The sequence below is a fragment of the Cynoglossus semilaevis genome, chromosome 13 (assembly GCF_000523025.1).
Source record: "Cynoglossus semilaevis isolate Cse_v1.0 chromosome 13, Cse_v1.0, whole genome shotgun sequence".
NCBI classification, from domain to species: Eukaryota; Metazoa; Chordata; class Actinopteri; order Pleuronectiformes; family Cynoglossidae; genus Cynoglossus; species Cynoglossus semilaevis.
Window position 1 is genome coordinate 7,350,827 of NC_024319.1, and position 27,891 is coordinate 7,378,717.

The window sequence follows — 27,891 nt, forward strand, 5'->3', positions numbered from 1 at the left end:
AGATCATTTGATGTAAGTTATGTTGCAGCTGTCATTAATTAATATTAATTTGACAAGGTTTCTGGTTGACTTAAAAACACTCCAGGTGTGGGACAACAAATAACCCTTAAGGTGCAGAATTATTTGGTTTTAAACAACATTTGAACAAAAAATTTGCTTTAAAAAAACAAACAAAAAAGTCTAATCAATAGTGAAAAGCAGGGCCTTTCCACTGCCAGGGCATGTACACCTGCATGATGAGTGACACCCTTCTGTGACCAATGGTTTGTCTCTATGTGTATTCAAAGCCAGTGAGCAAACCTTCGAAATGTTTTTAGTAAAAACACTGGAATAATTGTCTGCCTAAGTAGATTAAAGCAGTAGTAATTTGCCATAAATTAATTAAAATGAACAAGCATTTTCTCATATCTGTCAAATATAACATGTCAACAGATAATGGAATTTTATTTCCCCACTTTAGAAAAAATATTACTTTTATGACAAATGAAGACCATCCTTGTACTACAGTCTTCATCAGTCCACTTGTGGTCAGACAACTCAGCCGCACAGAACTGGGTCGAGTTCTGGTTGTCTGGCTGTCCAGTCTGCCAGTTAGTGGAAGTGCATGCTTAACAAATTTGTATTTTTGTATTCACATACATATAGACTTTTATTCAAATAGCTAATTTGCCTACTTTCAGGTACCCTGTGTGTCAGTGCTGGCTGAATGTCATCAACATTCATATTAGCAAATATTATATATAATATTTACAAAGTGTTTATATTACAATTGATTGTAGTAATAATTATTGATATTATGTCAGTGTAAAGCACTATTGACTGACAATTATAGGATTTGTGTAAATAATAATTCATTTAGGATAATAAAAAAGTTTCTGGAGTTCAAAACTTTACAAATAAAGAGTAGAGAGTAAAACCAGTGCCACCTTTTTAACCAAAGTAAAGCTTTGCATATGCAAATCTGATTTTTTTATTTATTTGATATTTGTTTATCTGTGGATTCAGGATCAGCTCCAAAAAGTTCTGGACTTGGGATAGAAGCTCCATACGTTAAATTAAAAAAAAGATATATAACTTACAAAAAACAAACTATATACACACACACACACACACACACACACACACACTTATGATACATGTAAACACAGCCATCAAACAGTCCATGCAACTACCTTTAAATTCAATTTTTTTTCCCCTACTTTTAATGTCATGCAGCCACGGCAGGCTCGTGGAAATTTGTAGATTCTGTTCTCATACTTCACAGTATATTTCCAGTTTGCCTACAACAGGGGTGGCCAACGATCAAGAGGCTAAAAGTGACAGGTTTTAGTGGGTTACTGCTAAGAGCCACAGAAGTCCCCTTGAAATGGAAGTTCCTGGTCGACGTTAGCATGGAGTGAAATGAAGTTCCGCTGAAGATTTGAATGCTTGAATTGCTTCTTTCTTTTCTTTTTTTTGCACTTTTTCTGTGCATTTTTACCTGCCATTTTGAGTGAATTTGGTTGGCCTACACTACTCAATGGTTTTAGGTAGGCAAACAGCGCTTCCCAGTGGAAAGACTGGTTTACTGCACTAAAACAAACAAGACTCCAAAAAAATTATCTTCACTTGAATTTATTCATACTATAACATTTTATATACTATGTTCATCAGATATTTATATATATTTATATATTTATATATTTTATATAGATATTTACAGTTGGCGGTTTTGCCAGTAGAGAAGCAGATATTCAAAAAACAAAACAAAAGAAAAAACACCAAATCAAGTTCAGTGCTATGCAGAAAGCACACAAAGTCAACTTAAACATGAAACAAAAATGTAGCATAAAAAGCAAATATTGAAAGGGAACAAAAAGAAACTGGTTCGATTAAATATACACAAATCTTTACAATGATGCTGCATCAGGGTATTTTCTATAGATCTTCTTTGTAATGTGTATTATCTTGGGTTGACTGCTCCAGAGCAGTGCGAAAGTAGTGTTGTTAAAATGATCAACTCCACAGAAGCTACAAAGCATGTGAACAGGCATAAACACGTTAAAAAAATATATACAACATTATACACACAGGAAATAGTGAGCTGATGCTTTCAGAGGCAAATGGGGAGGAGATCAGAGAAAGCCGCAAAACATTTAGCATGAACCCACGCAGCAAAACTGGTCTGGTGGACCGCAAAAAGTTTTCACCAGTAGCGCTTTACATCGTAGGCCACAGTACAAGACAAACCATGCCCATCTGTGGTCTTCTCATCTTATGTTAGACCAGTCAGGTTTGCTCGGTCAGGGTTGGAAAAATGTGGCAACATTTTTCATTTGTGTGGGAAGTATAACTGTGCATTGTTACACATTCGAACGCGTATTTGTTTGATAGATTGCCTTTTCTCTGCCGTTGCATCTCAGTCAGAATGCTGGACTACGCACACACACACACACATACACATACATAGACATAGGTCCCATTCATCACATACTACACTTTTGAAATTAAATGACTCGAGCGGTTAAATCTGAATTCTCGACAAAATATGTTTATACTTTTCGATAGGTCCAGTGTCTAACTTTTGGGATGATGTTGGCAATCATTGTATTTTATATATATAAAAAAATCTTTTTACAGCCCTAGGATTTTACTGTATATACTGTTTATTTAAAGCAAAGGCCTAAAGTTTAGGTGCCGCCATTTTTCAATGCTTTTGATGATTTTACTGCACGTCAAAAGATGAGGTGAAGAAGCAAGACAACAGCTCCACCACGTAACTCAAGTGTAAATGCCATTGTTATGGAAACATCAGCTCAACACTGTGACTGAAACATCCTTTAACATTAGACCTGGAAAATGAACCATCGACTCAGTAATTCTTATAGTTGGGCTTTAAAGGCAAAGTCTCTCTCTAAAACATAATAGTGACTCCCACTGTTTGTGTGCAACAAGCTTATGTTTTTTTTTCATATAAATTTAAATACAGTACTTATTTAAAGTTCTTTTCTATACAGAAAACCCCCTTGTGGTTGTTTTGTTTTTTTTAAAAAGACATTCTGAATACATTCTTGAAACAAACACACGTTGGGGTTGGTGGAATTCAGACAGCGAGGTGGTGGAGGTTGTGGTGGTGGTGGTGGTGTATATGGGGCCAAGAGTTAGATCCTGGTTAAGATGTTCAAGCATGCACTTTGAAAGAGAGCAGTTCTTCTGAGTGCATGTTGTTGAGCGAACGCAGCTCAGGAAGCTTGAGGAGTAGCTTGGTGAAGGTGGTGGCTGCCTCATCGCCATGATTCCGCATGACGATGTTTCGCAGGGCCCGGATCAGTTTGTCCTGCAGCGCCTCCACGGAGTTCAGGTCTTGGATTCCTGAGCGATCTGAAAAGACATTAGGAGGAACAATGAGGGTGGAGCTCTATGGCAGGAACGCTTTGACCTTTGACCCAAGAATGCACGAATGTTTATTATTAAAATCGTTTTCAGTCCTCACCAGCAGACACCAGCACCACAGCTGTGAAGAGGCTCATCTCATCAGCGTCCAGGCGCAGTGCGGCCAGCTTCTCACTGAACTCGCACATGGAGTTGAGCAGCTCGCCAGCACCGAGGGAGCGCAACGTGTCCAAGCTGTAGCGCTTTCCGCTCAGAAATGTCACTGTTCTCTCCATTATGTTAAACAGTGAGGCAAATCGAACCATGAGGACCTGGGAATCAGGAGGGGATAACATTTAGTTTTAGAAATCTCTTTCTGATTTTCTTTAATGCTACAAGGGTGCATTTTTGTGTGTGTGTGTGTTTTCTGATTGGCTCACCTCGAAGGTTCCGGCCTTTAGGAGGCTGACTTGGTCATGCTCAGGGAGGTCACGGAAACCAGGAATCTTCTTAGCGAACTCGACCACTTCCCGCACAGCGGGAGTGAAGCTCATGGAAAATTCTTCCCAGATCTCCTGGCTGGACTTGCGGGGGTCCACGTAAGGTGTTGTGCTCATTGGACACACCTGAAAACACAACGCAAAGAACAGGAGGTCAATTAGATGTTGAACGTTTTGTTATAGGAGCAAAAACAAATAAAAAACAAAAAAAAGAAAAGAAAAAAAAAGAAAATCATGAGCATTACTCACCAAGTGAGCTCTGTTGTTTGCACAGACTGGTCCATTGTAACCATTTGAGGGGATTTGAGCATTGTATCTGTGCCACCTTTGGGTGCTTTCTGATGGCTCACAGCTGGGGGCACTGTTGAGCTGCTGCTGCTGCTGCTGGTGGTGGTGGTGGTGGTAGACCATCCTCTCCTCATTGTACACAGCATTGGTAACGTGCTGGCTGTGAGAGTAGGGACTCTGCTGGTAACCTCGGTTTTTGTTTGACAACTTCCAGGTGTCCTGCTGCTCTTCGATGCGACCTTCGCATCCGGCGTCCAGGGCGACAGCAACCTCCGAAGGCGACACCTGGCCCTGCCTCTGCGACCTCTGCTGGCCAAACACTGAAGCGCGCTGGCACTGTGGGCTTGTAGGGACGATGGCCTCGTCTTCGCCGCTGTCCGAGGAGCACGACGAGGCAGAGCTGGAGTTGATGTCCATGGACATCACTGACTCCGAGTCCTGGGGGCACTGCGGCGAGGAGGGGCTGGAGCTGGACGGAGAGTCGGGGGCAGAAGACGAGGAGGGTGAAGGGCTGGTGTCATTGCTAAGGGTGTCCATGGGCAGAGGTGGTGGGCTCTGGTGGCCATTCAGCATGCTGTGAAGTTGACTGTTGCTGCTCATCATATTGTTCATGGCGTTCTGCATTTCCAGCAGCATCCTCTGCTTTTCCCTTTTTGGAATGCGGCCAAATCTGACAGCTGACAGAAGCAAAACAGACGTTAGATCACGTGTAGTAGTCGAGGCCTATTTGTGTTATATTGAACTGGAGTTCCAATGCTCACCATCTCTGGACATGCCCACAGCCAGGCATTTCTTGAAGCGACACTGCTGGCAACGGTTCCTGTTGATCCTCATGATGGTGCAGTTCTCCATCTTAAGACACTTCTTGTACTGAATGTTTTGCTGGATGCTTCTCCTGAAGAATCCCTGGGCAACCATGAGATAGATTTTCAGTTTTCTCAGTCTAAATTCCAAAATTGTAATCTAGCCTAAGACTAGCTGTCACTTCAGTCCAAGAACACATCTCACCTTGCAGCCTTCACAGGCGTGAACGCCATAATGGAAGCCCGAGGCCACATCACCACACACCTTGCACAGCAACACCATGCCGTTGATTTCTGCAGGAAAGCAAACCAGTGAGTTACAGACACGTCAGTATTCTTTTCTTTTCTTTTTTTTTTTTAATGTTCATCAGCGTAAGACTTTGGGTAATGTTACTTACTGGTGATGCTGCTCTTTGCAGACGTTGAGGAGCGGCCGGCTTTCTCCACACCATGGCTGCGCTGATGGCCGATCTTGGCTGGTGGAGCAATGTCCACAACCATGCCCACGGCCCGGCTGGGCAGCGAGGGGCGGCTCACAGGAGCAGATGTGGAAAGGTAGCTCCCATTGTTGGGACTGGTGCTCATGAAAGAGTCAGGGCTGGAAGCAGAGCCGGAGGAAATGTAGGCAATAACTCCACCTAGGGGGCAGGAGAGAGGAGAGGAAGAATAAGTTAAAAATTCCTTTAAAAAAAAACAAACAATCATTTGAGTTGAGTATTAAAGGTGCTGTAAACCATAGACTTCTTGTTGCCTTACTGTATGAAAATAAAATTGCGGCTTTCTTGATAGACACGTTCTTGTTTAATTGATCTCTAAAGTATTGAAAGATTGCAACCATGACTCAACCGCAGCACACCTGAAGTGACAAAAAAAATTCCCGTGCCAAAGACAATAAAGGGAATTACTGTGTACAAAGCACAGAAAAAAAGAAGAAAAGAATCTATGCCAAATAAACAAACAGATCTCTTGGCAGAACATTGTGAACAGGTATAAGAGACACACCCTGTGTGTGGGAGTGTGTTCTTCCTGGTTGCTGTGTTGACTGCTGTGATTGACCCGTTTTAGCACCAGCAGTGCTCACTGATTGGATAACACGGTGTTACATAAGACACCGGGGTCTCTGCTGCTGACTTGTGGACCAGACAGGGTCACTGAAGCAGTGGAGCAACATAACAGATCTAACTGAGAAAAAAAAAACCCATCCAGCTCCAGATTATGTAATGACTATGACATGGTCAGAAAACAGTGAAGGAACACATAGAGTGACCTTTAAATCTTTCTCGTAATTTTTAAGTAAAGATGACTTTTTTTTTAACTTTTAACCCTTTGCAGATGTGACTGGCGCAAATGTACTGCCAAAAAAAGAAATGTCTGTACAGTGGCATAGAATTTCATAGACTCTCTGAACCACAAAGTGTCTTTTAGAACATTAGCCATTAACTCTACACTAAGCTATCCCATGTTGGGGACACTGCTGGTTTTTTTTTTCTGGGTCAGCTTTGGTTCAAGTTTGGCTGAGATGTAGCCAACAGTCTGGATACCAGATGTGGGCCTAGACAAGCCTATAATTCATTCGCTATATTTTGCACTGTGGACTGGTGGTAAAATGGCGTGATTCATTAAACAAACATTACTTGGAAATGGATGAGTCACACATTCAAAAACAAGGACGGTTGTAGTAAAAGAAGAAATCCAAGCAACCCGCCTGAAAAAACGACAACTACATGGGCGAACGAGTGCACACAAAGTGGCAAATGAGGAGGATCACGTTGTCAGTTAACATGCCAAAAAAAGTGATGTCAGCCAACATCCCAAAACACCCTGCTTCTATTGGATCTTCAAATGATTTTTACTTACACTGGTTGCCAAAAGTTATTTTTTAACCTAAAAAACTGCCAATTATGAATCCACTTTAACACAGTTAAATAGCCATGGACTTTTAATCTATTTAAACAGTAATTCCTGTAAAATCCTGTGAAGCACTTTTTCCCTTCATTAGCCTCTTCGCTTCCAAGAACAGCTTTAGCAAGTTTTTGTATGTGATCTATGGGGTGGGGAGGCTGATCTACAAGTTCCCTAAAAAAAAAAATCTGTATTGTGTGTTTTGTCATTGGCTTCAATAGACCAACTTTAAAGAGAAACTTTATTATAATTTCTAACAAATCTTTCAATGTATGAACAAATGTTTAACAGAAGAAATAAAATGTTGTTATTTTCCTCCTCTCATTGGGCCAATGTGAACTGACGGCCAGAGCAGACGATTACCTAACCCCTAACCATGACTGTTCTCTTTCTCGGCCCACCCACACGTGGACCTGTCATGGATTTCTGTGAAAGCTGTAAAAAAAAAAAATCTAGGTCACAGCCGCCGCCATTACTGTTTCTTTCCCCCCCCTCCTCTCACGTGGACTCTGCAGCCGCTCGCTCGCACCGGATTATGCAACGTCCTGCGTCACGAATAGCTAACCAACCAATGGCTGATAAGTTCCAGCACAACGCGGCCGCTGATTGGCTGAGGCATCTCGACCAATCAGATGAGTGTTCCTGCCACGCGTGTACACAGAGGCACATGGCTAGGCCACGCTATCCACGTGAGAGGGAGCGGGGAAGTGGAACAGTGTTGTTGTGTCAAACTGCGAGCAGTGAAATGCCTTTAACTTCCATTTAAAAAAAACTGCCGCAGCCATTTGGACTCTTATAACGCGAATGCTTAAATAAAACACATTTGTGTGTGAAACCAAATGGCTTTTATAATAATTTAAAAAAACATTTTTTTTCTGAATTCGACTTATTTTCGTAAAGGCACTTGAAATCTGATATCTAGCTATACAAGTGTAAGTCAGTTGCATATCGACATAAAGAGATTGACAATGTAAAAAACCGTTTTTTTTCATATATTTCATTCAACACGCTGCTTCAGATAATCTGACTTAATTTAATTGCACAGTTAATTGATATTCTGCATTCAGTGTTAAAGCAGTTAGACAGTGCAACAATAAACAAAATTCAAACGTACATTTTAAAAGGTTTCATCTTACTCTAAAGTAGAACACAAGTTTGAATGACATGTCACATCGAACCCACACAAAAGCCTGACACGCCAGTGTCTTGACTCAAAATAGGTCAGTTTTATGCACCGACGATGCCATTTGCATTCAAGGCGGTGTGGTGTTAACTAACACGGCAGTTTCGTGAAAATGTCAAATCGAATGCCTCCTTACCGGGCTTGGCTGTCCCGACGTCCTCAGGCATCTTTGTATTTGTAAAAATCGCCGAAAAAAGACGCTCTCAAACTGGTGACACAACTGGTCTGGTCTCGAACTCGGGAAGATGATGATTAAAGTTGTGCAGAAATCGTCAGATGTACGTTGTTGTTGGTGCTGCAGATCATCTCAGAGGACTGAGTGGAAATGAAGAGCAGTTCTAAGTCTCAGTGACTCATGCAGAGGGTTTTACTCTGAGCGCACACTCGGAGAGAGAGCCTTCTTCTACTCAATCTGAGGAAAATCCCTCCCCTTCTGAACGTGTGTGTGCAGGCGTGTGTATGTGTGTGTGACTCACTAGAACTGAATGTTCTTCATAGTACAGGCCACGCCCCCCCCCCGCCTGGCCCGCAGTTGAGCCACTTTAACCCAGTGACACACTTTCAGGAGCCCGGGAGGGGGGGCGGAGCCAAACGTCCCGTCGACGTAACAGCGGAATGGTAAAGACGGCGGTCACGTTGCACTGCACAACGTGACAAGGGAGGGAGAAGCCCGAGAATAACAGCAGCAACACACAGCACTGCAGCGTGCACGTAAACACACGCACTTAGTCCTCTATAGTTGTGAGGACATTCTTAGACAGCAGGCCAGCGGCGTCAGACTTACAGTCACAGTGTGGCCCAAACAAGTGGCCCAAAGCTATAAACTCGGACTTAAAAACCAACCACCGTGCAGTTTCCTTAACGCTGAACATGAACATCTACCACCATGGAGGTGTCTGTGCTGCAAGTGAAGTGAATTTCTATAACTCACAGGAAGTGCACCTCTGATTTCAACAGACTTTGGTTTGTACATAAGTCTGTGTAATATGAGCTTCTTTTTTCACCCCCTCCCCTCAAATAATGCGAATGTGAACGTGTGTTGATGTTGACATGTCAACCACATGTCAATCACTCTACCACGTGGCTTGAAAATGCAGCTGTAAATCCGTTCATGTCCATTCACCGTCCCCTTTTTGCTTAATCAACAACACAGTATTTGCTCTATTTTTTTTTTTTTTTTTTTGGTCATTTACAAACCAAACATGATTATATAAAAGTGAAAGCCTGGAACATACGACCAGAGGGGTGTGAGAGAAACATCTGCTGGAAGTGGTCATCACTGAGATGGTTTAGGAAGGAAAACGTGTCCTCACGGCCAAACAGAATACGTGTACACCCACACACATGCTGCTGCTGGTGATGGACCGAAGTCTCATTCAGGTATTATTCCCCTTGGCTCCATTTACTTTTCTCAGAAAGCTGCTGCAGCACAGCCTGACTCACATTACTATCCATTTATATCCACCCCATCATCACGGAACGGACTTTGGACTTCTAATAACAAACAACATGAATAGCATGTTGACTGAGATTCACCATTAAGACTCTGAACGCTGCAATAATACAGAAAAAAATTCAACTGTCTTCTTGTGGAACTCAAACATCTTCCACGTTTCCCCACAGAAATAAAATAAGTCACAGGTTAAAAAAAAAAATTGCATTAAATGGTACAACAAGACACTGTATGGTAGGGGTCACCAACTATATGTTTTTGGAACAAAGAAATGAAAATCACAGTTTTTTCTAAGATTCTATATCATGTTTTTTTATTTTATTTGATGTTTAATTTGGAATCCAATCGGGGGATTTAAATGTCTATCAATTTCATGTGGTGTAACATGTCGTGTCCAATATTGCAATGGAGAAAAATACGTGGGATAAAAGGTTTCAATCAGACAATCCCATAGGCAGATAGAGGTACTGCAACCTAAAACACAATCCACTGGTGGTTTCAAACATGAGCCTTCTTGTAGTAACCACAATGATGGTTTGATTGCAGAAAGGTTAGATCAGGCAAAGGCAAACTAAGGCCCAGGGGCCCATTCAGCTTTTATAATCCGGCCCGCCAAACTTGATCAAATTATATTGTGATTTCTCATGATCTACCAGCACCTCCTTTGTGATCTACTGGTAGGTGGCGCTCTACATATCTACATGGCAGACCAAAAACTGAAGTCTTTAGTCATCATTAGACTGTTAAAGCATATCAAAGCAAATAAAACGTTTTTTACAGACCGCACGACCTCTTCAGTCTTCTCTGGGTTTTTCAGCGTCGTACACAGCTAGCTAGCTGGCCGCCCAAATGTTACGTGTAAATAAAAGAATTTCTGGTTGAACAAAACTCAGTAAACAATGTCTCTGTTGTTGGGAACTTTTTCACACCAGTTGGCCCGACTAACTCGACTTCATACCACAAAACCCATCAGCGTAACATCTCTGACCTATTACAAAATGTCCTGGCAGTACACACTGTCTGATGTCAGGACAATATGTACTTGGCACCGATGCTAATTACATGTAGTTATGATATTTAATACGCGTACAGTATCGTAAGGGGTGGGGCTGGCAAGTTGCTGGCATCACGCTCAGCTGGTAAAATTCAAAAGTACATTTCCTAGTTCAGCGAATTTCCAGCTCTTGAACAGGAAAAGGAAAAAAAACAAAACAAAACACAGTAACTAAAAAAAAAAATACTGACTTTCCTGAAGTGGTAGACAAAAAAATTGCAAAAGTCTGCTGCAGGATAATTTTGTGCCAATCTCATTCTGATTCAGAGGCCACAAACAGCATCATATTTAATGAAAACTAATTTGACAAAAACATCACCATCATGATGATTTTGAGCATTTTTTTTTACTTTCCAAATTCATCAAGTGGGCCGGATTGAACCCCCATGCAGGCTGGTTTTGGCCTGCGGACTGCATGTTTGACACCCCTGGTGTAGTGGTTATCATGCCTGCCTTACACGTCTGCTTTACACATGGAAGGTTTTGGTTTTGAGCCCAAAAGGAACCACGTTCTTAATGGCGCCTCCTGTGGCAGGCTGTGTGGATTGCAGAGACTCGGTGAATTTCTCCATTATGGGACAAATAAGGGAATCTTTTATAGATATCACATCACACACACACCCTGACCTCATGTCCGAAACAATCACCCCTGCACCCCTGCTGTCCGAAACAATCACCCCTGCAGGAAGGATACACAACTAGGAGAAGTAGAAGAAGTAAAGCTGCGGCTTCACTTCTTCTTCTACTTCTCTGATGTGTTATTTCACGTTGTATGTTTTGTTATGTCGCTCTATGTTTATTTGATCTTGTGACATCAGTTATGGATTTCAGCCTTTCCGTGAATGAGGACACATTCCTCAGAAAACTGAGCCACCCTCGGGTGGGAGGACTCGATGGACACTCTGACCGATGACCCATCTGAGGTGGCCTTGATTGTCATTATCTGTGACACACTGCAAGAGGACACCAACACCCTAGGTTTGTCATGTTGAGTCATTGCGGTGAAGATGCAGAGGCGTTTGGCCTCAGCATCAGACAGCAGCGTTTTTTTTCCTAACCGTTGATGTTGTCACACACAGATGTGTGTCCTTGCGATTGTTTTTTTTTTTGGTTTGTGAATAAACGGGGTCGACCTGGAAACGACCCAGTTCTAACAGGCTGAAAAGACTTCTCTCCTTTTTGGACACACTTGTTAATAGATGTCACCGGTCAAATGTGTCTGGTCAAATGACCACCACTTAGCTCTGCATGCTAACATAAGGACTGCTTCACTCCATTCAGTCCCATCATCCCTGTCCTTCCTTACATGTTGACCTTTTTTCACAGCTTTTTCAAAGGTTTTTTCCCTGGACTTTAGTGCCGCTCTTCTCTGGACGTCCAGGTCGATGTCTGACAAAAGCTTATTTTTTTATGCCGCTACATGTTCGGTCTCTGCTCTAATTCTCTATAGGCAGACTCTCATGTGTCTGTTCCATAAGGAATGCATTTCCAACCATAAAACAGTTATTTAATGCACACAGATCCTGACCTAAGCAACCAGAAACACCTGCCGTACGTCCCAGTATTTTTAGCTCACGTGTATATGTGGGCGTGTCCAAACACAGCTTGGTGTTTGTCAAACGTCAGCACGGCTGGCAGTGTCGTTCCCAAAGAATGCGACTCTTATCCTCAGCTCGTTGCATTATTGACATACATTATCGACTGACTCCATTCTCGCCACCCCCCCCCCATACCGGCTGAAAAATTCTTTGTTATTGACTTTGTTGACATGTTCTGTTTAGCACAGTGTGCGGACTTGAACCGTCCTTGTTCTAATTATTCAATGTCTATGTGTTTATTTTGGAGCTTTGAGAAAATTCTTATCATTAAAAGCATGTTACTGTCAAGTGATGACACGGACAGTCATGTACTGAATAGTTTGTGATCTGGTAGCACAAGGTGGGTGAGTGGTTAGTCCTGTTGCCTTACAACTTGACAGGCTTTCTGGGGTGTCAAACTCATTTTGGTTCGCGGGCCAGATTCAACCCAATAAGATGTCAAGTGGGCCGGACCAGTACAATCATAACATAATTAACTATAAATAACTACGAGTCCATGTTTTCCCCTTTGTTTTCATGCAAAGAAGTACAAGTATATTAGATATGTATTATTATTATTATTTATTCAGATTTAATGAAATATAATTTTCCAAAAAAATGTACTGAACATGAGGTGTTTGTGTATTTTTATTTATTTTTTAATCAATAAGTGGGCCAACAGGCTATATGTTTGACACCCCTGGACACCCCTGGTTTAAATTAAAAAAAATGTTTTGTGTTGACCCAAATGCTGTATGTTTGACACCCCTGGTTTAAATTAAAAAAAAAAGTTTTGTGTTGACCCAAAATTTTTTTGAAAATAACTTGATCAATTATGTTAGGTTAGGTCTAGCATAGACCCCACCCTCGCCCAAAGACTACTGAGGCTGGATCCCCCTACCTGTGACCCTGAGTAGGAATGATACTGACACTTCATTTTCACATAGTCTCACAACAGAAAATGTTTTATTTGTTGGACGTTTGGTCTCAAACTTTGACATCACTGATGATTTTAACACTCGGCTTGAAAATCCAGGAACAGATTCTAACATGAAAGTTTTAATTAAAAGTGGAGAGATCGCATCACCCTAATAACTTTGAATTTGTCTCAGAGTCTCCTTCACCTGCTGACACTCCATACTGTCAGACAGCTGAAAGTACAAAACAATCAGGTCATTAACAAGGGAGCAGAGTTTTTCCAATAGGACTCGCCTCTTAAACAAACCCATTAAGAACCAGTACAAGGATTAGACTGTTTACTTTTCCAGTTCAAATGCCCACAACTTCACCACAGTCATATGGTCTACAGTCGTGTATCCTTCAAGGTGGGGCATAACCACTGCACCTGAGCTTACATCATGTACACTAATAAACCAAATCGTCTCTGAAACAGGTTATTTAACCACCTTGATGTTCTTCAGTCCTAAAAAACTTTCTGACCTGGATCAAAATAATTAGGGTGTGTTTTTTTTTCCAAAAGTTAACAATAGCTCAGGTGAGAACAACGCCAAGATCCCTAGAACAACAAGTACAGAACATCTTGTGTTTGGCACCGGCTCTGTTTCCCTGTCATTATCATTAATACGATAATTATGTTTCCGATGTTCTAGGCCACTGAATTCAGATCATACCAATTGTGGTGTGAACAAATTCGATGGCGTTGCACTCGTACCTGTCTGTCAGAGGAATGCATTTTGCGAAGCTCAAAGGTTTGTTATTAGATGAGTGCCTCAGCAGCTGAACAACTTTGAGGATCAGTCACATATTAACTTTGGAGGACGATTATTGAAGTGTGACTGTAAAATGTCCATTTAGGAAAAAAAACGCTGATTTATTTTCCATATTAAGCGGTGGCTGTGGCCAAGGTTCCAGCCTTGGTTTTACTCTTGGTAGAACGCGAGAATTGTAAAATTCATGACAGGCATGAGAAGCATTTTGAGAGCTGAACACACGTGTAGAGAATGGTCAGGGAAAAAAGGTGAATCCATATTACCATTGTCACAGTTTAGATTGGTGGATTAAACATTACTGTAACGTCCCAGGAGTTTGGACCCGGGGTCACTAACCTTTTTGAAAGAGCTACTTCAAAGGTACTTACTAATACGAAGACATTCACAAACAAGGTAATAATAATCAGTTCTGGGACATCCAATAGTAGACACTCTTCTTACCATCGTCATCGCACCCATTTAAACATCACTGCAAGTGGAACTGATTCAACAACCACAGTAACAACTGTTGACCCTCTTGTTGACTAGTTTGATTTTAAGAACATACCCCAGCGACACTTTAGGTAATCCACGGGGGCTACCAGGTGCCCCCGGGCCTCATGTTGGTGACCCCTGGTATAAGGGCTGTATGAGGAAGAGGAATGTCCTTAGTATCAATACCATTCAATTCAACGGATCCAATAGGTGGTTCTGAACCTTTTTTGACCTGTGACCCCATTTTGACATCTCAAATTCCTGGCGACCCCAGACAGTTTTATCCCTTTAGAATTGGTTTTTGATCACGTTAGTTTTACTGTGTTGCAAATATATGAGCACGTGTAAGAATACAGTTGTTTAACATTGTGTGTGGTGTTTTTAAACATGATTTTAAAACTAATAATAATTAGTTTAATTAAAAAAAAAATCACTAAACATATTGGGCAACCCCATGTGTGGTCCTGACCTCATCACCTCTGGATTGACCTTTGTGACACTCTTTAGTTGCTTCTTCTTGCTAAATTACGATAACGCTCCTGGAATCCTGTAGCTCAGATTTTGATCTGGATTTTGTTTTTATCTGTTTCCATGACAGTGATTTGATCGGGTCGTATCCTGTCAGTTTCACAAGAGGTTATTTAAGGCCTAAACAACAAATGAGTTCAGTGAGTTGAATGGGGGGAAAAAAGGGGCACAGGTCATTTTGTGTTTGTTTGAATTACGTGCCAACATCAACACCCTGGTGTCTCTCCGCAGGATTAACAGATCCAGATTAATCATAAACCAACATCCTACGTGGACAAGTGAAGACAGCGGACTCTGTCATCCACACAATACAGCGGCGAACATAAAACTTCTCATTCATTCATGTGGATCCGACTAAAGTGAGTGTGTGTGTGTGTGTAAGTCTCTCAGGAGTCTATTGTCACATACTGTTGTCTTAGTTACCAGTTGTTGCACTTCAATGCTATTTCCTGTTCAGTGTCACAAACAGATCCCAAAGCTGTCGAGTGTTTCAGCCCCAGATATAAATAGTCTGTTATTAGTCATTTTTATTATGACTGATAATCTCGGCCCTCAAATCAGGAGTGAGGTTATGTTGACATGACATAGTTTGGATTCTGAACTGGTCCACACGCAGGAAGGTGGGAGGCTCTGAAATGTCCTCGTTTCACGGGCGAAATAAACTCCAGGAACAGGATTTCCTGTATCAGATGCTTTTATTGTGATTAGGGTTTCCATTTGAACTCAACAATAGACACAGCACGTATGGAGCAGGTCAGTGTTAGCAGAAAATAGTTCAGAATGTCCAGCTGAAGGAAACACTTCTTAACATTAAAAAAAAAAAAAAAATTTACTGGAGCAATTATTTATTTGTAAATGTGGTTCCTCTTTTAAACACAAGCATTCTGTGGTTCCTGAACATGGAAACTGCTTTTAAAACAACAACACGAGGAAAAAATATCCAGACCAAGACTTTCCGTTCCATTCTCTTCTTTTATTACTGTATTTGTGGAGATAACTTAATCAGGAAGCAAAACAAATATACCAGACAATAAAGTACTAAAAATCTGAGATAGAAATAAAGCCCCAACCCTGACCCCCCCGCCCCACCTAACACAGACCACTCCTCTTCACTTCTCCACCTCCCTCTCCTCCTCCTCATCCTCCTTCTCCTCCTCCTCCTGCACTGCCACTACTGCTGCTCCTGACCTTTTGCAGTTTATGTGGCGTATCGCTTTGTCCACTGTTTGGCTGTTCGGTCATGTTCTGCTCTGTTAGTGGTGTACTGGGTGGCAATGCTTCCCACCAGGGGGTCGGCTGAAAGGAAAAAGACCGAATCCATCAAACAAACAACTTCCAGCAAATTCATTTACTTAATTACAACTCGTTTTGCTTTGAACTTAGTTGCCGCTAAGAGGCTCACGCCTGAAGACGAAGCCTTCATGTTATTTGACAGGTTCATTTATAAACTAAACTATGAACCAGGAACGTTCAGATGACACTGGTGTTCCTGCTCATGTTCCTGAGAAGAACGGCTGCCAGACAAGACACACGTGACAACAACCAAGAGCTCACCACAGAAATGATATTTTTAGAAAAAATGTTGACAGCTTTAATTAACATTAGATAAACCTTTAGGATTTAAATTACAGCTGCTGCTGGTCTCTGCTGCCTCCTGTGGCGGGTCTTGGAACTGAAAGTAACTTGAACAAAAAATTCTTTTTAACTATGAGGTGAACTTCCCGATGGAGGAAGCAGAGGCTGGACACTTTTTTTTTTTCTTACTAAATGGACAACTTTTAAAGTCATGTGACAGGGCGGGAGTGTTGGTGCATCGCTGTCTCACCTGGGTTACAGTCTGTGAGCAGGGAGCAGATGGACAGCAGGACCTTGGAGATGGTGAGGGCAGGGCTCCAGTTGTCCTTCAGGATGTCCAGACAGATCACACCCTGACTGTTGATGTTGCAGTGATAGATCCTCGTCCGAAAGGTGACCTGAGGACATGGAAAAGACCTTTTCACACTCTTCGGGTTGTTCTGCCACAGATCTCCAGATGTTAAGTAAAGCAACAAATGCTCCTATCTTTTCCATAAACCTTATTTAATTGAGATAATTTCCTGAAGGAGCACTCCTGAGGGATTAATAAAGTCAGTCTATCCATCTATCTATCCATCCATCCATCCATCTATCTATCCATCCATCTATCTTATTTAAGGAGGTAATTTAATCTATCTATCCATCCATCCATCCATCTTATTTAAGGAGGTAGTTTAATAAAAAAAAAACTCCTTTGTGTGGAATCTGTGGAACTCCTATGCTTTGCAGTTCACTGATGCAGAAACACTAAACTGAACACATAAACGTATTTTTAGTGTACACAGGCCCTCTTGTGTTTAAACGAAAGCATTGCAGCCTACGCAGGAAACGCCCTATCACGATAAAAGCATGACTAAGACGATCACGTTAGTCCTAGAAAATCACTAGGAACCAGCAGGGTTACCTTTTCAGGTTTGTCTAGAAAAACAAAAACACTTTTTTCCACAAGTGATGTTTTACTACAAACAACAGTTGTGCAAGAATCAAGAACCCGCTTCAGTTTTTTTTTCATTTCAGTTAGAAAGAGCAGGAACTGGAAGTGAAAGCATCTGTGACCTTACTAACATTCACATTTAAAAATAGATTTGGGTTTAGTACCGACGTTTAAGAGGAACTTAAAGTTCAACTGCAGCCGTGCTTTGTTCTCCTCTATTGTTGAGAGGATTGCACAATGGATTCACACATTTCTTAAATGTTATCTCGACATCTTAACTTTCTTTAGGGTTATTTCCTGCCGCGGTTTCGACCGTAAACCAAGTTTCCATTTACTCACCATCATCATGATACCACAGGTTTCCTGTTCACTCCTCACCTGAGAGTCTGGCTGTGTGCAAGACACTTGTCATTTTCGTTTAACCGAGTTGTTTTGCTACGACTTTGATATTGATCTTTGATACTCGATTGCGTTCCTTTAGTAAGCGGTAAATCCAAACAGCAGCACCTGATGCCTTTGGCACGGGCGAAGAACAACGTCCCATGGCGCGAAAAGACAAAGTAATAGGCAGAAAACATTTTTTTCTGCAGTGCCTAGGGACACAGGTACTTTGGGAACTCGGACTTTCTATTTATTTCGAGCCGATGGCACTGACACAGTGCAGCCACTATTAATATTCACCAAAGCAAACCCTACAGCCTAAATGAGTAAACAGTGGTTTTAGACTCCGCTCCAGCGCAGATACAGCTCACACTCACAGTAAAGATGTCTTAAAGTCCGCGAAGGCGACCCTCGCCGGTGTGTGCCAAGGGCATAATTAAAAACAAAGATTATTAGATATTTAATTCAGTGAAAGTTCCTTTTTTGACATAAACACAGCACGTACTGTAGCAGCACACGTCAGAGCATGAACGTGCAAGGTTTATATTCTGCAACGTTTTAGTGAGTTTTTTTTGTTCTGTTTCAGTTGCACGGGTGAAGCTGACAAGAGACCGCAGCTGATTATAATTCACGTACTGTACCTTGGGGGGTTTAAAGGGATAATCAGGCGTAAAGGCGATGTCCAGAAAGAAGACACCTCCTTCGTACACGGAGCCCGGTGGTCCCAGGATGGTTGACCTCCACTCATAGATGTTGTCTCCTTTTGGGCCAGCGCTGCGGACAGAAAATGACCTTCTGTTACAGCTGCACAAACACAGTGAACTATGGAAAAAAAAAATCTCTTCAAACACAGTGAACTATGGAAAAAAAAATCTCTTTTCTCGTTAAATAAAAAAAAAAACACACAGCTCTGGTCAGGATGTACAGACGGGTCGTGGGAGTGTGAGGACAAACAAATTTTCCTCTTTCAAAAACACCATCATCATCCTCTTCCTCCTCCTCATCGACACCATCACTTTACTGCATTTCCATTTCCAGAGTCATCAGATTCTGCAAATCCCTGACTGCAGATTCTTATACTGCCAACCATCTGCGTTTGTTATTATGGTCTCCGTTGGTTAACAGGATTAGCATGCTAGATCACACGGTCTCATCAATAATTCAGAGGAAGAAGAAACAACACCGGGAAAGAAAAACAAACACAGTAAATCTGGTCAACAAACAGCAAATACAGCATGTTTCCTGAAGTCAACAGGGGGAAAAAAACGACACCCACACACTGAGGGGGAAATGTCAGTATATAAATAAACACGGAGTGCATTTGTTCCTTTAAATATAAACATCTGGATGCTGAAAAGTCTCCTGATTGCAGAGTGAATCCAGCAGTACATAGGAAAGTGGAGGCTATTCTGGTTCCTCCTGACAAAATTCAAATAAAAAGCTTGTAAATATTCATCATCTGAACGAAGCACAACTCCACTAAAATGATGGCAGGTTCAGTTAAAGAAGACGTCACATTAAGCGTCCCGCAGCAGTAAAAGCTAATATGATTGAAGAGTTGTGTCAAAAAGACGTTCCCCCAGTTAACTCTGCTAATGAGATAGTCACCTGTGATTCTGCTTTGATCACTTAGAACTAAGGCTCCCTGATAACACGCAACTTATCTTAATATGACTCCAGTTTTATCTAATCATAAGACAACCTTCTCAACTGCAAATACACTTTGTAAAAAGCATTGACTTCCTGTAGACCAAAGGTCACGGAGAAATGCTATGGTTTATACAACGCAGAACAACAAAGCTGTCGCTTTTAGATTTATGTCAGTGACACAAACGTATCAAACACAGAGCAAAACTAAACACGCTCCTGTGATTCTGTATTCTGTTTAATGTTTTGTGTGGAAGAATGTTTTCTACACCATGTTGAAGGACTAGTTCTTAACGTAAGTCAGACAAACACCGACACCTGAAGATAGATCCCTAAATATCTCCAGAATTACTCAATTGTGGCTCGGGTCAAGTGTCCGGTTGTCAAAAGCAGGTCGGGGTTTTGAAAACGCTAAAAGGTCAGCATTCATCATAAATACGAACAGGTTCAGCCTCGACCTCAAATCTCTCCGGACACGCTGTGAAATCCAGCAGACACCACTTCATTTCAGGCGAGCGATTTCCACAGAAGTAACCATTTCAGTGTGATTTCTCCTCAAACGCAGCATAGTGGATGTTCATTCTCCCCTGTGCATCATTCAAAGGACGCTTCAGTTCAAAACAAATCCCCAGCGATGATGTCTATGTGTCATGATCTGTTATCTGTATTGATTTTTCAAGTCAAAGCAGCCTCTGACTGTACTCCTCACATGCAGCACATGTGGTCCTGATCCCTTGGGGGCTCATGAGTACAAGATATGATAGTATTGATTTTGAAGTATTGGGGGTCCGGGTGTAGGAGTTTTTCTTTTTTGTAATTTGACGGAGACTGAGCAAAATAAATGACTAGTTTTTCTTTTTTGTAATTTGACGGAGCAAAATAAATGACGGTTTGGTCTTAATAACCATGTGCTGAATGTGCTGGATTTTACCTGCATTTCCTGATCTGACACAAGATCTGCTAACAGTTACAATATCATCGCAGGATTTTACATGAACGGACTGATACTGCTGAAGTCGGTAATGATTATTTAAATTTGGTTGATATATACGATTACTTTTAATCGTATGACTTTTAAAGTTTGCCACACTGTACAAATTCTAAATTCTTCACGACTTGCTAACACGTTAACATCTCTTCAGCCTCTGTGTTTTAGCAACCTCTCGTCCAGCTTGTTATTGAAAATGTATGTGGACCTTTTGGTAACCTGAATCATGCCAGGTGCTCCTCTGCAGCAAACCAACAGCCTGATCTTCAAAAAAAAAAAAAACAGAACAGAACAGCATTCAAATGAAGGGCAGTTGCTGTGGGGCGTTGGTTTGATAACAAAACTGAACATCTGACTTCTCTCACCCACGATCGACATGGAATTGAGAAAACTGTCTGGAGGAAAGTGGCAGCAGAAAAAACAACTAAAACTTTAAAGAGGAAATGGCATGTTCTCCAGGCAGTAGCTGTGAACAAACACTGCATTCTTTGTTTTTTTTTTTTTCCTTCTTCCACCGAGCAGAATTTCAAAGAAAAAGTGTTCACTTTTAGAAATGTCTGTGCCCTCGGGTCGCTCTTTTGATCTGTTTAGCTCTGACGACAAGAGACTCCTTTTCTTCTTTCTCTCAGAGGTCAGAGGTCAAGCCTAACGGCAGAGCTTCAGTGATTTGCCTTTGGCCTCTGCAGGAGGGAGGAGGCCTTTGGTTCAGACGTTAGTGTTTTGAGGAAGCATGCCATAATCATAACATGATGGTTCAAAGACGTATGTTGTTCCACCAGAGAGAGCTCACAGATCTTAACGGCACATGGGCAAACTGTATTCAATCCTAAAACAATCAAGTGCTTGGTCCAAACAAGCTACTGTGACAAACACAGTGTTGTCAAATTCAACACAAATGTATCCTTACACTTTTTTTTTTCTTCTCACCGTGACGTCATGTGTCCTGACTGTTTATTTAAACCAGAAGTGTCAAACTCAAATTTACAGTGGGCCAAAATTAAAAACCGGTATGAAGTCGTGAGCCAAACTCAATATTTAATAACATTAAATCTTGAACACGAGGAATTATATCTGAAACAAGACAGAGATCATTGGTATCCGTTTCTTGTATGTCTCTATCTCTAGCCTTTTGAGTTCCTTTTTAATGTAAATCTAAAGGCCAACAAAAGAGCAACCAATAATGTATGTCCTATAATATCATGCATGCACTGCTAATCCTACATATCCTGACAGATCCCATGAAAGGCAACTAGAAAGATCAAACTGGTATTACACACACACCAACACTCAGGACAATCTAAGAATCTTTCTGAACGGACATTCAAAATATATATAACCATGTACATTATAGACACAAACAAACCCCTTTGCACAAGAACATCAGAGTGTTGACTGTTCAGTTGCCAGTCAGGGCGGATTATGATGAAAATCGTCACATTCTAATCACCAGTCGGTCTGTTCGGTTCATCTCTACTTCACACAAAAGTATTCAGCAGAGTTCACTATGAAGTATCAGCGGTCTACACTAGTGTTTTCGACGCTCGGATTTCTAATAGGAGCTGTCACTTTTTGGACAACTAAAAGACTGTTAGAACATACTGTCCCACTTTTATGACCCACAACAGGACAGGATATTATTGAGCTTATGTACGATGAAACTAACCTGCAGTTTGGCGGAGGGTCCAGTGTGATATCAGCCAGCTCTTTTTGAATCCTGCACACACAAAAAACAAAACATTAACAAAGTCAGTTTCTGCATGTTCAAAAAGGCGATAAAGTGGATTTTTTCAAACAAAGGACAAAAAAAAAATCTTTCCAGGACAAAGGTTTCTCACATTTGTAATCCATCATCTCCAGAGACGTTACTATTAAATTAGATTCATTGTAAGTATTGAACGTTTTCCCGCCGTAGCCACAGAAGACGATTGTGTCAGTAACTGATCATACATCATAAAAATAGTCCCGAAGATCGTGTAAAGGAATTCTATTGTTTGTCTATGAAAGGAAAAGAGCGGCTCCATTTGTTCTGCAGCGGAAACAACAGAAATATTATGACTTATGGTCCAATGAAACTCCTAATCTGTGTTTTTTTTTTAAATGATTACTGAATCAACCATGGAACCACAGTTTCTCTTGCAAACCAATCATTTCTTCACAAAAATGAAATGCATACTAATACCAATGCAAAATGATGCTAAGTGATGAAACTAGAAAGGCAACAGAATGATTCCCCTGTATGAGTTGCAGCACAGATGAGATGGAGATGATAACACCTAGTCACAAACACTGAATGTTATTCTGCCTGACTGAACAAAAGTCGTATTTGGCAGATTACATGATGCGGTGTCCCAATAATGTTAAAATGTATTGAATATTGTCCACTAAACGGGGTCATGACTCATAAAATTAATTATATAATTAATTAATAAATAATTAATATAATACAATGGGGGAAAAGAGTGTTGTTAGATGGCGGTTGTTTTTGCAAAATATATTTTAAGTTGGAAAAAAAATTGAATTTAGTTTTAAATATTAAATGATAACATGTATAATGTTGTGTGACCTGTTTAAGACCAATAATATAAGAATAAGAAAATGAATAGTGAATTTAAAATGTTGTATTTAAAAGTTGTTCTGACCAATGGCGTTAGTTGTTTAGCAAGGGTTGCTTTCAAATGCTATTCATTTACAAGGTAAACATTTTATACACCATATAAAACACCATTATACCCCGATTATATACAATATTCCTTTCTGTGAAAAATACCCGCATTCTTGTTGCCAGCTTTGGACACAGTTCCTTCATATTGTTAATGTCTTCTTTGTCACTCTGTTCACCTTTTATACTGGTAATGGATTGCTGCCACATAATTGATGTAAAAGTGAAGGGTGAAAGGCAGACACAGATATGCAAAGAGTTTGGTAAGATGGCCCTCTCCTAGAGGAGAAACATCAGCAGGTTTTAACATGACCAGACCTGGTAGCATTAGTTCTCTTCCTAACCATTTTAAAAGAACACATTTATTTTTTAAAGTTGACGTGACGAGAAGTGAAGCAGAAACTGTAACGCGGTCCTGCCGTGTGTCTCAGCTGTCGATGCAACGTTAGGATGGAAAAACCTCTTGACTGCTTTGAGCGTTGAAGGATTTTTCAGCAATCTGACATAAGAAATAGGTCAAACTGCTCTTTGATCACTCTGACACTCTGTTTATGTCTTATGTCTATGACTCACTGCCGTTGTGAGTCCAATTCAGTGATGATATTTTTTTTTCATTACAACAAGCCAATCGTTACTGAAGCAAATGATGTAATTCTATTTAGTAACATGTCTAATACCCAATGTACAGGCATGGATATAACTTCTCTCTTCTCGTCTCTTTTGGAATCCTATCTATAAGCAAAATAGTACCATGGTATTAACAGACATTATTTGAGAATTACAGTGGTCCCTCGTTTATCGTGGTAGATAGGTTCCAAGGCCTGCCTCGAGAACTGAATTTCCGCGAAGTAGTGACACCATATTTATGCGCAGTAAAATGATCATGGGGAAGGTGATGATGACTTTTACTGTGCAGCCGATGATTGATTTTACGTCTCTCCAGAGGGTGGTGCCATTTCTTGGGGCACCTCTTCCAAGGTTTCTGAAGGTGTATCCGTAGTAGTAGCAGGAACTGGCTCTTTTTTGCGAGGCTGCCGAACATCGTGATCGGCAGTTGCTTCAGCTGCTTCTTTTCCAGTCGAAGAGTAGCTTGTAGGCAGTCACGACGTCGTCGATTTTGTTGCAAAATTGGACCGATCGAACCATATCGTCGTCCCATTCCTGTGACATCTCTTGCAGATCCAAATCCGGGATACAGTATTTTTTTTCAAAAACCCACAAAGTCGCAAAGGATGAACCGCGAAATAGCGAGGGACCACTATTACATACTATTAGACCTATTAAATCATTATTCTGTATCAGTCAGTCTCCCAAGTAGATCATTTGACTCCATCTTTTTCTGTCCTTCATCTTAATTTGTTACCAACTATCTTCTTCATTCTTCTCCGTCATATCAATCAATCCTCTTTTTCTCCCCACTGCCTGCCAGCTCCATCACCAACATCCAGCATGTTCACAGTCTTCACAGCCACTTCATCACAGCATGAGAAATTACCTGGCGGTTTTGTTTCTTACCTTTTGGCGCTGGTGGAAAGCAACTTGGAGGTCTTGCTCATGCTGACTTTGCTTTCCCGTTTCTTCTTACAAGGTGTGTCCTTCTGTCTGGTCTGGCTGGAGGATGGTGGTGACGAGGAAGAGCTGGTGCTGGCACGGGAATCCTCATCCGACATACCGGTTTGGATTGAAGAAGAGCCGGAAACCTGAAGGAGAAATAAACAAGACAAGAAGCATCAGTCGACTGTGCAACAATAACAACTGGTGTGACGTTTAAGAGTGATTTATTACAGCAGTGTAAGCTAACCTGCACAACAACTGTCTATAATTATTCATGAGGACAAAAAAATAACTTTCACATTCGACATAAATATTTATCTCTCGATTTAACACACTTCTGCCATTAGAGAAAATTTAGGAACTGTTGAATGTATTAGTTTGTGTCAACATAACAAACATAAACAACATGCTTGCTCTGAACAGGTGTTTAAAATGACGCTCCCTCCCATTTTACTGCATTGAGCTGACAGCGCTTCAGATCTTAAATTCCTCTTCCAAAGCAGATGGGGGCAGTGTGTTTGAAACCCCATCTTCGATCAACCCAAATCCCTATGTATATACCACAACCCAACCCTGGAAATGCCATTACTTTGTAAGACGTCATCAAAGCATGCAGCAACTCCAGTAAAACGATAACATTATTATCAAACAAACCATTAATGTTAAAGTACGGCTTAGCCGTGTTATTACCCTTCAAGTGTTTAATGGTAGCATTTCACAGCTGCTTTGTTTTAAATTGAAATTTTGACTGAAACCCGTGTTTTGTGAGCTATAAAGCCTGCAGCAAACAGACATTGACATTTGTAACGTAACTCTTTAAAATGGACCATTGAACATTCGTAACAGTGCACAAAAAAGTAAATTCTTTGGTGTATTTAAAGGTAACGTTTTTGAGCAGACTAGATAGCAGTTTTTTTTAATCATTTTTGGCTGCTTCAATACTTTCAGGACTATTTTCAAGTCACCGTTCATTCTGAATGCAGCGAGGGTTGAAGTGATTGAGAAAATGTCATATTGGAAGATATGCAACAAAGTTCTTGTCAGTCAACGACTGGGAACACCGTTCAGCATGTTAAATGAGCATAATGCTATTGGAAAGCATCTGGTGCTGAGCTCTTTTATATGAGTAGTGTCATCAAATCAATCATGGTCTCTTACCAGAGACCATTGGCTTGTTGCTGAAGGACTGTGATGTGTTAAGCAAGAACCAAAAATTCCCTCACTCTCTGGGGCACAGCTGAAAGAACCCACTGCTCCCTAGGGGTGGGTTAAATGATGAGGGCAATTTGGTTGGGTGAATATGTTTCTTTACACGTAGAATGACCAATAAAGTTGGTTCTTCTTCCTTATTTCAATAAATGGCGTGAAAACAAAAGCATAGTTAGATCTTGATACAGACAACTCATAAGACAACTGAAATTGGAAATTTTGAAAAGTTAATGTGGACTACAGCAGCTGCAACAGGAGCTCATATACATAAGCCATTGGAATTTGTTTTGTCACGGAATAAGCAGAAGCTTTGACTTTTACAAAAGTCACATTGTTCATGTGTATTCTACCTTGATGACAGTTATGGTTGTTTTAAGATCTTAATCAGTTAATTTCTGAATTGTTTAGAATTATGGTCATATTTGGTCAGAAAGGGGGGTCGGGGGCAACGTATGATGTCCCTGCATGACAGTGATAGCTACTACCTGTCCAAAAGAAGCCTGTACATAGTAATCAATCATGGAAAAAAAAAAATCACATAAAGATGATTGTGTTTTTTAACTAGAGTTAGGTATTGCCATGTTGGGATGATACATTTTACACAAAAAATAGATTTCTGCTACTGATTTAATTTGCAAATGATAAACTTCAAGACAGTTAGTGACCTCCGGCTATTTCCTTGATACAAGAGAAATAGAATGCTTCAAAAGCACTGGGCAGATATCAAGGCCAAGTATTTTGCAAGTGAGAGACAAGATATATTGTTGCAGTAATTATGCTAACTTGTGCTTTTATCATGATTTAATATTTGGATGTAAAAAGTGGAGCCCCACGTTTGGAAAGTTTGTGAAACATGAGTGTTAAGTTTAAAGCTGTCATTGAAATGTAATCAATTGTACCAAATTATGTAAGATCGTCGTAGCCTTGTACGTATGTCAGAGGAGGCGGCTGAGGTGACCGTAACGTGAATAACATGTTTCTCTGACCACAGTACACAGAGTGCGAAAATTTGCATTTTAATGACACTGGGCTCGTGGGTTGGGGGCGCTAACAAAACTGCTATTACCTTTTCCGTGACGCTTAGGGAAAAGCCGTTATAGCCTAGCTCACAGCACACTTGGCAATTCACTAGCTTAAACTTGCATCGCCGTGTTTCCTTACACAAACGTTTATGAGTAAATGCAAGCGGTAAGTAACAGTTATTTCATCATGGCGGTTTTTTAGCACAAAGCTTCAGCTTCGAACCTGCCCCCCGCCCCCACCAACCCCCAACACTCAGGCCACACCACTTCCATTTAAAGCGCCTTTGTTTTTCTAAAAACGCTGAGCAAATATTTCAACAGAGCGTACATCGAGGCGACTCAAGGCTAAACTCGACAAACACATGAGATATAATTTAAAATTACAATAAACCAGGTAAAGACTCGTCCAGGAAACACTGGGCTCCTCTAGCAGCAGCAGCAGCAGCAGAACACGCTCCCTGTTTGTTTTCTCGTCCTTTCTGCGCCGGAGAACCGACAGAAACCGAGCGTAGACCTCCGCGGAAAAATACATACAAGCACAGGAAGCCAAGCCGCTCACAAATCGACGCCAAACACGAACAGAATATTGTCTGGGCAAACGGTTCGTTTTCTCCAATCGCTCGCCGTCCAAACTTACCCCCGTCTATTGTGTCTGGACCTCCACCGCCTCAGTCTCGGCTGCCTGGTGATGGTGCTGCCTGTCGCCCTCTGCGGAACGGAAGTAGCTCCCCGCGGCTGCAGTGGGCTGTACAGTACCGGTACCTGCTGCTGCCGCTGGAAAGTAGGACTCTACGGTCCGTGACAAATATGGAATCTATGTTTATTTATTTATGGCTTTTCTCTTTATTTATTTATTTAACACGCTTTTGACACGTCACATAGTTTATTGGTCAACTTTATGGAATCTTCTCCTTTTGACTCACATTAAGCTGTTTTCTTACAATTCCAGTATTTTTACTAAAATGTTTTGTTTTTTTAAATTATTTTGGAAAACTTTGGTTGGTTTTATAGGTAGAAGATTTTGGTAAATACGTATTTTGTTTTTTTAAATTATTTTGGAAAAATTTGGTTGGTTTTAT

The 27,891-nt window shown here is 41.0% G+C and overlaps 2 protein-coding genes across 3 annotated transcripts; both read right to left on the reverse strand.

Annotated features, from left to right (window-relative positions):
* Window positions 1–1,598: 1,598 nt before the first annotated feature.
* Window positions 1,599–8,471, reverse strand: nr1d2a (nuclear receptor subfamily 1, group D, member 2a). The gene is made up of 8 exons (XM_008323295.3): window positions 8,164–8,471; window positions 5,341–5,580; window positions 5,148–5,236; window positions 4,901–5,045; window positions 4,101–4,816; window positions 3,792–3,977; window positions 3,473–3,683; window positions 1,599–3,360 (listed from the first exon to the last, which is right to left on the reverse strand). Exons 1-8 carry the CDS (start codon window positions 8,192–8,194, stop codon window positions 3,161–3,163), a joined length of 1,818 nt encoding a protein of 605 aa, XP_008321517.1. The 5' UTR covers window positions 8,195–8,471; the 3' UTR covers window positions 1,599–3,160.
* A 7,048-nt stretch (window positions 8,472–15,519) lies between these two features.
* On the reverse strand, window positions 15,520–27,600 carry LOC103388354 (ubiquitin-conjugating enzyme E2 E1). 2 transcript variants are annotated; one of them, XM_008323293.3, is made up of 6 exons: window positions 27,450–27,600; window positions 24,543–24,727; window positions 22,032–22,082; window positions 18,375–18,507; window positions 16,669–16,816; window positions 15,520–16,139 (listed from the first exon to the last, which is right to left on the reverse strand). In XM_008323293.3, the coding sequence occupies exons 2-6, from the start codon at window positions 24,695–24,697 to the stop codon at window positions 16,042–16,044; spliced, it is 585 nt and encodes a 194-aa protein (XP_008321515.1). In that variant the 5' UTR covers window positions 24,698–24,727; window positions 27,450–27,600; the 3' UTR covers window positions 15,520–16,041. The 2 variants fall into 2 exon arrangements, with proteins under 2 accessions (XP_008321515.1, XP_008321516.1); XM_008323294.3 differs by lacking the exon at window positions 27,450–27,600 and adding an exon at window positions 27,197–27,333.
* Window positions 27,601–27,891: the final 291 nt, after the last annotated feature.